The sequence below is a fragment of the Panicum virgatum genome, chromosome 7K (assembly GCF_016808335.1).
Source record: "Panicum virgatum strain AP13 chromosome 7K, P.virgatum_v5, whole genome shotgun sequence".
Lineage (NCBI taxonomy): Eukaryota > Viridiplantae > Streptophyta > Magnoliopsida > Poales > Poaceae > Panicum > Panicum virgatum.
In genome coordinates, this window is record NC_053142.1 from 26,380,762 (window position 1) to 26,393,416 (window position 12,655).

General features: G+C 48.7%; 1 protein-coding gene and 1 pseudogene across 1 annotated transcript; one reads left to right on the forward strand and one right to left on the reverse strand.

The window, feature by feature from the left end:
* Window positions 1-267: 267 nt before the first annotated feature.
* On the reverse strand, window positions 268-2,827 carry LOC120640660 (annotated as a pseudogene).
* An 8,493-nt stretch (window positions 2,828-11,320) lies between these two features.
* On the forward strand, window positions 11,321-12,181 carry LOC120640058. The gene has a single exon (XM_039915951.1). The coding sequence runs from the start codon at window positions 11,321-11,323 to the stop codon at window positions 12,179-12,181; it is 861 nt and encodes a 286-aa protein (XP_039771885.1).
* The last annotated feature ends 474 nt before the right edge of the window (window positions 12,182-12,655 follow it).

The following is a 12,655-nucleotide window of genomic DNA, read 5'->3' on the forward strand; positions in this document are numbered from 1 at the left end:
CACCGGCGCAACCCTAGGGTGCCACGGCAAGAGCAGCGGGTGGCGGTGGGGCGAGGACGAGGCAAGTGAGGAGCACCGGCAAGGCAGGTGGGTTGGGCCACGAAGACGAGGAAGAGCGAGGAGATTGAAGATGACTGTGTGCAGGGGAGGAGGCGTTAGGAGGATAGAGCGCAGTGGAAGGAAACACACCCTCAAAATAGTCATACTTGTTTATTGCATAGCAGATGACTGGAACCACAAAATTAGATGACAAAGACAACCCAAACATATCAATGTAAGCTTTGAACGCGACTAATTCGGTTGGAATTTGGATCACGACTGATTCCGAACCCACTAATTCGCAGCGGCGCCGGCGAGGGCACGAAACTTATTGATATACTGTACCGCCAAATCCACCTTGGTTACCGGCACCGCCTCCTCTGCCTCTAGGCTCCCTCCAAACCGCTCCGCCCACTCAGCCAAGAGCGGAGTCTTGCTCGCGTTGATGATCTCCAGGGCGTCAACCCGGCGCACCGCCTCGAATGTTTGTTTTCAAAGACCTGACTCCAATGGTATTGTCTGAAACCTACAACTCTTTTTTATGCAAATGTTTGTTTTCAGTGATGCAGTCTGTCTAGACAGGTATATGAAAACAATCAAATCAGTACCATGCTAAACCTACGGACAATATAACAACATCCAAAATTTTGGACCAAGCTTCCTGATATTTTCAGTGTTGCAGATTTTCTTAGTAAACTGAAAAGCTACACCAACTTAATTTTCTTGCTATACTTATTTGATAAGGGGTGGATAACTTGTACCACCTTGATACAGTAAGGACAATAGAATTGCTCACCGCAGCTACATTGTATATTCTTTGTGCTTTGGTCACTGAATTTGCTCCTAATTTTGTAGCTCCTTTTATGGGATTGGTGAGTACTGCAGGAACAATTTGTTTCCCCAAAGATGATCCCACGTTACTGTTATTAAAGGAATCTAATTTGGGAACACATGTGAAAATGATTTCTGGGACAATACCCTATATATTCACTCGAGCTAGGTAACATGACATTCTCTTGGTGTTTCGATATTTCAATAGACCAATCAATTATTTTGCTAAGTGATGAGATCAATCAATATCCAAACTAATTTGATTATCCACGGGACCAAGAACATCTAAATCCCACTTTTAGCTAGCTAAGCGGCTAATCACCTCTCATCGACTGATTTTGTACTCAAGGAGAAAATTCATCACGAGCCATTTGGCGGCGATTGTGAGGGCAGAGGAGAGGACGGAGCAGGCACGGACGGCGACCTGAAACTGCTCGCGAGAGGTGCGCGAGTGGGACAGATGCGCGCTGTTTTTTTACTCGGAGGCGGCAGACACAGGTAATATGCGGTAGACACATCTGATGGCAGACACATTTGTCACTTCGTTCTTTTTAGGTAGTAGTAGATATCAGGATTTTAGCTATTCATAGATACAAGAGCTCTTGGAGAGGCTCTAAGATGCTACAACTTTTCTCTTTCATCAAAATAAGGTGACTAATTCGGTTGACAAAGACAGATTGGAACCACAAAATCAGATGACAAAGACAACCCAAACATATCAATGTAAGGTTTGAACGTTATTCGGTTGGAATTGGGATCCGAACCCACTAATTCGCAGCGGCGGTGGCGGGGAACGATACTTATTGATATACTGTACCGCCAAATCCACCTTGGCTACCGGCACCTAAGTATCACCGATATGCGATACGCCGATACGGGTACGGGTACGGCGATACGGCGATACGGCGATTTTCAAAAAATAAGGATACGCCGATACGGCAAGTATATATATTTTTAAAAATGTAAATTGCCAAATAATTTGTAAGAACGAAATAGATAATAAATATTACATTTCCAAACAGCCAACATACGTAGTAAATGTTCAAGTTCAACCAAATATAGCTAAATGATTAGTTCAACCTGGATGGGCCTACGTTGATGGGCTCCCGATGCTCTTTCAAATGAGTTGTTATTGGCCCAAAAGTATCGGACGGAGTATCGGGAAGTATCGGACGGAGTATCGGGAATTAAATCTTTTATTTTTAAATCATACTTTTTCGATACTTCCCGATACGCGTATCGGGCCGTATCGGGGCGTATCAGGGCGTATCGCCGTATCGGGCCGTATCGGATACGGGTACGGCATCCATTTTGAAGTATCGGTGATTCATAGACCGGCACCGCCTCCTCTGCCTCTAGCTCCCTCCAAACCGCTCCGCCCACGCAGCCAAGAGAGGAGTCCTGCTCGCGTTAATGATCTCGACTCGGTGCACCGCCTCGAACCAGAACAAGAAGGCGCCGAGCACGACGTCGACGTAGCCAATGGAGTCGCCGCCGAAGAAGGCGCTGCCGCCGGAACACTCGGCAAAGGCCACCTCCATGTGCTCGATCGCGGCAAGCGTCTCCTTCACCTTCTCCGCCCTGTCCTCCTCCGCCTGGGCCGTCACCACGCCGTACCACGCCGCGAACAGCTTGTCACCGGCGTAGGCCGCCCAGAAGCGGGCGGTGGCGCGTTCGTAGGGGTCGGTTGGGAGGATCGACCGGCCAGCGAACAGCTCGTCGACGTACTGCAGGATAACGAGCGACTCGCAGATGGGCTTGCCGTTGTGGATGAGCACGGGCACCTTCTTGTGCACCGGGTTGGACTTGAGAAGGAGCTCACTCTTGTTGGATGGGTCCTCGTCGACGTACTCGTAACTCACTCCTTTCATGTTCAGCGCCATGCGCACGCTAACGGGCTCAGCGGCAGGCCGAGGAGCTTAAGATCCTCCTTGCCCGCCATTGTTTTCTTCCTTGCCGGGCTCGATATTTTAATTTCTCTGCTGCTCTGCTGGCTAGCTCTTGGCTTGTAATTAACAGCTAGTCCTATATCTTGCTCCGAGTCTGTGCGAGACTGTATGGGCGTCTAATCGTCCATATATATAGCAGGGCAGTAGTAGGTCACTCATGACGCATCTAGTTGCTTGGTCAGCCGAAAAGGGCAGAGGAGCATATTGGTCAAAGAAGTAAAAAAACATTACAGCTAGCACTACTTCTCAAAAACATTACAGCCTTGGTAACTGCCTCTGCTACTTTTCTTAGGACGAACAAGGCGTGGCGGCTCTCTGATTGTTGACAGATGACGACCATGCTGGCGGCACCGATCAATGCACGAATCACCTGAACCGAAAACGACGGACCCCAACGTTCACATCAAGACGGCCAGTCGGAACACATACAGCATTCCAATCAAACAAAAAAACTGCTGCCAGCAGGATACAAACCGCAAATTCTCCCTCGAGCGTACCCCTTCTAGCACTGTACCACACTGTCACTTGTATCTAATTTTAATCTTGGTTCCTAGTTTATTATACTAAATTCTCCCTTGAGACTCTAAATAAATTTAAATAAAAAAGTTTTCAACTATAAACTTTCATAAATTTTCAAGATCTACAAGTTAAGTTTAGGAAGTTTCTCCATCCGAGATCGTTTCTAAAATTTGAATTTCAAATTTAAAAAATTCAAACATAATTTTCGCATGACAAGAAGATTTCAAATCAAAAGGTTGTCAACTGCAAAGTTTCATAACTTTTTGAGATCTACAATTTTTATTTTGGTTGTTTTTCCATACGAGATCATTTGAAAAATTCAAATTTTAAAATTTTGAAATTCAAACATAGTTTTTGCATGACAAGATGATTTCAAATCAAAACGCTGCCAACTACAAAGTTTCATAGCTTCTCAAGATCTATAAAGTTTATTTTGGTCATTTGTTCATCCCACATAGTGTTAGTAATATTGTTCACAAATCTTATCTCTCTCTCTTCTAGTTTCATGAAACTATATGAGACATATGAGAGAGATGTAGATTTTCTGAAAAATGTTACTTTCACTTTGTCAAATGAAGAAATGGACAAAATAAAAGATGTAGATCTTGAAAAGTTATACAACTTTGTAGTTGAAAACTTTTTCATTTGAATTCGTTTAAGGCCTCAAAAAGTACTTGGAAAAACTGATTTGTCGTGGCCCTCGACAAAGATACATTTTGCCGTGTGCCAGAAAAAATGCTCGGAAAAATACATCTTTATGGAGTGCCCAAAAATACTCGTCAGAGATGCATTTTGCCAAGTGTTTTGTTTTTGCTGTGTGTTTTCGTTTAGGCACTCAGCAAGATAGTGGTAGGATCTCAAGGAGTAATGCATAGAATAAATACTTATTAAATAGATAAACTCCTTGGTACAAAAATGGGATCATGAGAGGATCTTGGGGACTATACAAGTATTTTGCATGTATAGGGATCAAACGTGTTACTTGAATCAATCATGGAAGCAATTTTTACAATATACTAAAAATATGGTGCCTTGATTTTTAAGTAGACTCTAGAGATGTTTCTTGCAATGTTTTAATCATGACCGTGGAGGAAATACCAATACCCTCACAATGAAAAACTTACATGGAGAATTGTATCTTTTTAGGGAAATCGATGCTTTCAGATTATTAATAATTAATCAATTATTTCTCATTTGAAAAAAAAATCAAAAACCTTAGATGCTTTAATCATGAGAAAAAGAACTATATCTCAGCGGATGATATTTTATTGCTCCTTGCTTTAAAAGATACACGTTTGGCTGGTGAATCACCCATGTGAAACATAACTACCAACACACACATTAATTATTGCCTCTGAGTTGCTTCTATATATAACATCACAGGAAACGTGTAAAAAACAAACTTGATCCAAATATAAGCCCACTCGGAAAACAAAAGCAAAACAACCAGGGATGCGAGTGAGTACTAGAATGAACATTCTTGGGTCCTCTCGCTACTACATAAACCATTTGTAGGGGCGGTTGAAACGGTAGTTTTAGAGGCGGTTGGTACACCTGCTTCGGCTTTCGGCAGCTAAAAATAGCTATTTGCAAAGGCAAGAAAATGCATTTCTAGGCACTAGTAGGAATAGTAGCATCCATGATGTTATTCCGCATGTTTTTAGCTTCGTCATTGAACAGACCACATCTATGACAAAAAGTGACAGGTTCGTCATAGGTCTTCATCGTTAGCCCTCGGACACTACGCAACCGTGACAAAAGCAAAACACGCGTCACAGAACACATTGGGTTCCGTCATAGTTCATCGGCACAGCCCTCAACACCTACGGAACTATGACGAAAGTAAAACGCACGTCACAAAACAATATTTCATATCGTCACAAAAAAATTCGCCATCTAGCCCTCTTACCTGCGATCGACGCGATTCGTCATTGAACCAGACCGGCTGCCACGTGTGACGATTCGTCATAGAACCAGACTGGGGCGATTCATCAGGGAACAGTAGTTGGTCAACTATATCAACGCGATTCCGTTGCGAGAGGTTTGACCGGTGCGAGCAGAGCAGGCTGACGTGGTGTAACACATGCAACTGTAGGCCCCAGTTAGCGGCTGCAGCTTGTATGTCTCCTGTGCGTGTCTCCTTCCGTATTCCCGTACACGTGGAGGTCAGTTGTTACCAGGGGCTGGGTCCTCTGTTTTTTCTTCGTCAATAGGACAGCAGCCCGGCACCTAGAAAACGGAGCCGTCTAAGCCCCGTTACTGCTTCGTTCTATTCTTTCCCCTCCTCTGCTGAAACGTATTCGTAGCTAGCAGCCACGTGTGCTAACTGAAACCAAAAGGTCTAAGTGTTAGGGTTGTGGGTCAAATATGTCAATACGGGCTCCAGTGGATAGCAGTGAGCCGACGTCCATGTGTACGAGTACGGGCCAGCAGGACGTCGCCCGTCACCCATGGGCCATGGCTATCATGTTTGGCCTGTCTAGCGTGCACCGTGGCCAGGTAGTGCCCGCAGATATAAGGCCTGGGCCCGTTTCAAATCAGGCCCGATACAAAATTGATGTGGTGCTGGCAGAGGTTTGAGTGAGCCACCAGGATCCACTCCATCCGGCCCATGAAAAAGAAAAGCCCAATGTGAAGACCATACTTGCATTCTATTTAGAATGGCCCCCCGACTACTTGAGGATAGCGGACCATCCATTTTCTTTTGTGAGATTGACATGCAGGTCCCATCTGTCAGCGACCGGAGAAGAGGGGTTGGGTCATTTTCCCGCGCATCTTGCCACCAAAGCTATCGGCGGCGCCAGCTGAACTTGGTCTCCCTGTCCAAAATTGGTGGTCTTTTTTTTTTCAAGAAATCCACAACTCTCCCCTCTGCCTGCCCCTATCGAGCTAAAGTAATCTGAACGCCTCATCTCTGGCTCGCCTACGTGCACACGGCAAAGCTCCATCCTCACCGGCCGGCTCTCATGGCGGCGAGGCGACGCCGGCCGTCGTTGCTGGCGGATCTCCCTACTGAGTTGGCCATTATGATCGTGGGCCACATCGCAGCGACCTCGGTGCGGCCAATGGAGGACCTCCGCTAGCTTCAGGCGACCTTCCACTTCTTGCACTGCGTGTGCAGCGACCCCAAAGTCGGCTGGCTCATCTCCGTCAAGCAGTTTTACAAGCTATATCGGTACATCGTCCCCGATGGCTATCTGACCCTCCTTCCCCACCTTGCCCAAGTGGGCAACTTGGAGGCCTGCTTAGTCGCTGGGATGATTGCCATCCTCCGTTATCCACTACTCAGACTATTGTCAGTCATCGACAAGAATCTCGAGCGCGCCGCCCGCGGCGGTCACAAAGCGACGGCCTATGTGGCTGCCGTCCTCCTATATATGGCCAGTGGTGGCACCGGCGTCGACAATACTGCTAGGCAGTACATGAGACATGTTGTTGGCGATAAACCTGTGAAGGCACCATGGGGCAGCGCCAAAATGCTGAGCAACGAGGAGTGTTACCAGATCCGCGAGAAGGTCACATGGCTGAGATTCTTGCTCTGGATGAGGAGAAAGGCGGTGGTGTTACCGATACGCGCTGATGTAGATCCGTGTAAGCGCGGTAAGTGCTATTCTGTTGTTGTTCTACCATGGCTGCAATTTGGATGCAAAGTGTTTTGCAGCGAGGACTGTCGGATTCGTTTCGAGCTCAATCTGTTCTTGGGCTGCATTTAATTTGTAAATTTGGATTGGGACGACGATTACTTTCCTTTTGCTTTCGTCTATCCACTGCGCTATAGTATTCTAGAGGTTAGCTTAATCTAGACTGAATTATTAGTAGTGTAGCTTTTGTTTTTATGCTCCTTTTGCTTCATGAATTTTAGAGTGAAATAATTATTAGTAGTTAATTAAAGAAGTGTAGATATATATGCTGTATTATTGTTTCTGCTTCATGAATTTTGGGGACACTGCGTCCACGCTATCGGTGTCTTGAGTTATTTCCGCCCAACAGCCACTGACATATGGGGCGCAGAAACCTGGTGCCACAAACAAGAGACGAGGATGCGACGCGCTGACCAGGCGCTTTCGTCGCGTTCGTTTAGTTCTGTGAGATTGACACGTGGGTCCCACTTGTCAGCGACTTGTGAAGAGGGGCCAGTTACTGTATATTTCAATTTTTTGAACGATTATTCTAATCCAAAGGATCGACCACGAGCGAGGAGAATCGCACTGTGTGACCTTTCCCGTACCAAAGGCCGCACGAGGTTGCCACCCACCGAGACACGGCGCCGCCTGAACCTCCTGCTGTCGCATTCAAGAGCTCCAAATGAGAGTTTCTTCCACGATCGTGATCTGAGATAGGAGGTGCGGCTGGCCACACTTGAGATTGACATGCGGGTCCCACCTGTCGGCGACTGGAGAAGAGGGACCAGTTACTCCTCCCAACCACATTTACCGAGACGCGGTGCCAACTCAACTTCCCCTCCCCTCCCCTCCCCTCCCCACCTAAAAAAACCCCAACTCTCCACCGCAACGGCATGTTAGTTGCAAGGGAGAGCAATAGTTCAGCCCCCACCAAAATTCACCGCGTCCTCCCCGATCACCGGCTCCAGCTCGGCGACGTCCACGTGGCTGCACACCATCCCCACTTCAGCACCTCCTGGCGACGCATTATTCAAGAGCTCCAAACGAGGGTTTTTTGCACCGCTCCACCTCCCCGCCGTCCATGCTCCCGCGCAGCTCCATCCACACCTAGTCTCGCGCCGCTTCTGGTTCTGACTTGTTGTCGAGTCGGCAATCACACATGGAGGCAAAGCGGTGCCACCGGACGTGGCTGGGGGATCTTCCTTTCGATGTGCTCGTTCAGATCACGGGCAATGTCGCTGTGACCTCATGGTCACCAATAGAGGATCTCCATGCACTTCGGGGGACATGCCGCTTCATGTGCTGCTTGTGTAGAAACCCCAAAGTCGGCCGGCGCATCAACTTAGGGCGGGTGCCCAGGTCCAATAATAGTTGGAGTCCAGACGGTATTGCGTACCAGGCCCTCCTTCATCGCCTGACCAACATTGGCAATCCACAAGAATGCTTCATCACTGGGATGTGTGCCGTCTTCCCTAGACCTGTGTTCACAGCACCAGGGCCAGTCCTCGACAAGAATCTCGAGCGCGCCACCGCGGGCGGCCACAAAGCCACGGCCTATGTGGCCGCCATCCTCCTGTACATGGCCAATGGCGGCACCGGCATCGATGCAACTGCTAGGCAGTACATGAGACAGGCGGCCATGGGCGAGGAAGATTTAGTGGCTGCGCCGGAAGGGGGCGGAGTCACAATGTGGTTGGATCATCTTTCGTGACGCCATGATGCCCAGGGGATGATCTGGGGTTTGATTAACTGGGACTAGCCACGCCCGAAGAAGATTGTGCTGCCGAAGCGAGCCGACAATCATTCGTGCGTAAGTGAGAATTGCGATTTTGCAGCGAGGACTACCAGCTTCATGCTGAAACCGAGATGTTCTGTGGGATTTTTGACAAAAGGGAATATTATTAGTAGTGAAATAGTAGTAGCTAGTAAAAGTAGTGTGTGTGTGTGTGTGTGTGTGTATGTATTATTATTGCTTCTTCTTCATGACTCGTTTTAATGTACTTTGTGTGTATATTGCTTTAATTTTTAGTTATTTTGATTCATGAATTATTGAATTATTTAGTTCATTTTGCTTCATGAACTTTCTCCGAGACTGATGCCATCTCCCGACACGCGGCGCCTCCTGAACTTCCTTTCCCATTAAAAAAAATTGGGATTATTTTCAAGAATCCCCATTTCTCTTCACTGGAGTGTATGTCACTACGTCAGTAGGCGTGGTCGGCGGAGAGAGTACGCTATCTGTCACTACATCAAGTTGCATCACTCACATCAAATCAGTAGTGTTGTTCTCTCACACGAAATCGGCACCAGTCAGCCAGCCGCACTGCATGTGGAGCGACAACCTGTTGCACTGACCGGGAGGCGCCTTCCTTGCTTGCATTCTGCTTTGTAAGATTGACATGGAGGTCTCACACATGAGATGAGGTCCAGGACACTGCATACATGGTGGACCATGCATGCATGTTGACCAGGACACTGCATGCACGGTGGACCATGCATGCGTGTTTGATCATGCCATATAGCTATAGCTAGATATATATACTTTCCAACGTATGTAATATAATACAAATTTGAACATTCGAGATAGCTAGAGAGATATACGACACATCACCACAACATCATATATAATTAAACAAACACAGATACACAACATATATACCACTTGCACCAAGCATCATCACTTGCTTGTTTCTACGCTCATGGCTCCGGCAATGCTGCGGCGCATCTCGCATCCTGCTGAAGGCATAACTCACCAGGCCGTTGAAGTTCCCCGTCCAGAGGTCGAACTCATGACGGATGAGGCACTCCGCACTGCAGTACCGGATGATGCAGCTCCTCGCATCCCCCCAGCGCCGGCATTGCACCCATCTGTAGATGTGGGGATCCTCAACGAGCAGCCCCGATGGGTCGACGTCGCGGTCCGGAAGCCATCGCCGGTAGGCAATGGTGTGGAGGTCCCACCAGACCAAGTATCGCAGTAGCGACAGGCCGTGGTTCTCCCACCGGCCGTCCCAAAGCGACGGGCCGCCACTGATTCTATGGAGCAGCGCCAACGCTTCGTGGTGCGAGGGGTTCGAACGGTACCGCAGCATCGTCAAGAAGTACGCCGTGACGGAGTCCCTAGCGACAGTGGCTTGGTTGACGAGCGCCAGCCCAACGGCGTGATCACGCCGCGTCTTCAACATCTCCATCCCAGCGTAGCATACGGCCTCATGATTACCGGCGAGGCGCAAGTGGTCCTTGAAGTGAAACCACCCAGCCCCAGTCCGGCCCAGGCGGGGACGAAGCTCCTGGAGCAGCAGGCGGCGGAGCACCTCGGGGGGGTCCAAGATCCGCCGGAACATGCCGCAGACCCCACGTAGCGCCCCGATCCGGTGCGGATGGTTAAAGTCGAGAAGGAGGGTCAGGATGATTAGATCCTCTGGCAGCAGCATAATCCATGGTTCGCTTCTTCTTCGTGACGACGTGTCCATGGTTTACTTCCATTTCAGCCCTCTTGCCCTCGATTTCATTTGTTACAGGGAGGCCGAGAAGAAGCGCAATCGTCTCCGCTGCGGGACGCCTGCAATAAATCACGGAACCGCCGGCTCGTTGAACCAGTGCGTCGATTGGGTTTCAAAGTGACATGCAGGTCCGTTTGTTTTGCCCAAAGGCACTGACATATGGGGCTGACAAGACAGGGCCCACAAATGACCGAGAATACGCGCAACCGGTGAAAGAGGTAGAAGTTGCCTGACAGTTGGTCTTCCATACAAAATGATTCGTAGACATATTTTATAGTTTAAAATTTGTCGCAAAAAAATGACCATAAATGAATAGAAGAATCTAGAGTACCTATAGTTCTCCTCTCCCAACGTGCAGTGATTATTTTTTATAGGGGTATATATGTAATTTATCGCTAGCATTGATATTTGCAACCAAAGCATAAAAAAGATAGAAATTTCAATGTCTTTCAAGGAATCAAGATCTTGTGGAAAGATCTTCCAGCAAGAGTGTGGCTGCAGTGTAGAGTAACTCATCCTCCTCCACTTTGACTGCACCGCTGCAGAGCCTGTAGGCTTCGGCCTATGGAAAAAAGGGTGCCGCACAGAGGTCACCACGGCGGTGGTTCCAAACGACTATACTGCCCCATAGGATTCATCAGTCACTGACTAGTGGAGCCGGACCCACACGTTGGTGACCTAGGAGTAAGTTACAGGGTCTCGTTCCCCAAATTTCCACGGAGCAAAGACGGTTCCTTCCCAAGACGAAGCGCCACCTGAACTTGAAGTGACGAGACAATCTACAAGCCCTACATCGACGCCGGCAATCCATAAGCCTGAACTTGAAGCGACGAGACAATCCACAAGCCCTACATCGATGCCGATAATCCACAAGCTTGAACTTGAAGCGATGAGACAATCTACAAGCCCTACATCGACGCCGCGTGAGCCCTACATCGACGCCGGCAATCATGTGGCGGCACAAAGGCACAGGCCGTCGATGCAGGACCTCCCGATGGAGGTGGCCACTCAGATCGTGGGCCACCTCACGGCGACGTCGGTCTCTCCCATGGACGACCTCCGCAGTCTAGGGGCAACGTGTTGCTTCCCGCGTGGCGTCACCAGCGACCGCACCGTCGGCCAGCGCATCAATGTACGTCGATTCGCCGCTGCCATGTTATGGAGAGACCGCGCTGCCTACGCTGCCCTCCTTGCTGACCTGACCGACATCGGCAACCTAGAGGCCTGCTACATGACCGGGATGATGAACGTCTTCTCCAAGGGAACGCCGGAGGCCCGGCCATGCATCATCGAGCTCGCCCATGCTACCGAACGAGGGCACAATGTGGCAGCCTATGTGGCCGCCATCCTCCTCTTCAGAGCCAATACCGGAGCCGATGACAACCAAGCTGTGAGGCAGTACAAGCGCCAAGTCGAGGGCGTGGAAGAAGTGGTGGCGGGGGCGGCTGGCGGCGCCGGCAGATCAATGTTCAGCAACGAGGGCTGTCTACACTGCCGCGAGCTTGCCTTCGCCTGCGTCATGGGAACACACTGGCGCCGGTGGGTACAAGTGCCGCAGTTGGCGTCGCCGGTGCCGCGCGGCGACCTTCGCTGCGCAGGCTTCCCGTGTAGCCATCCTGTCGATGAGTGGGACCCTGATGGATTGAGGCAGTTCTGCAGCGAGGACTATATGATTCAACATGAAGTCAATCTACTCTTCAAGGGTTTTGGATACTAGTTGCTTGTGTTGATCTTGCTGGATCACTGCGATGTTAAATTAGGTTGTTTGTGAATTAGTATGAACTAGGTCTTCATTTAGCATGTTGCTTTTGCTTCATCTTATCATGAGGATCGGATGCAATGTAAATATATATATGCTTAATGAATATCTAGTTGCATTGCATCTATCCTGGATTCTAGTTCAATTTCGGATGGGAATAATCCCCAAATCTGACCCCAGAAAACATACACAATCGAACCCCAAATTGCGATAAGTATGTTAATTTGAACATACACACATCACAGTAGTTTCTAATTAAGCACAAATTAATTTACAAGCTTGTTGCTAGCAGTGGTATCCCACTGCGACGGCGGCGACGACACACACTACTACTACTACTACTACTACTTGAAACTGAAAGTAGCTAGCGCCTGGGTGAACTAAGCACACATGGAGCGGTAGTTGTACCGATGACGACGACGAGATCGTTGG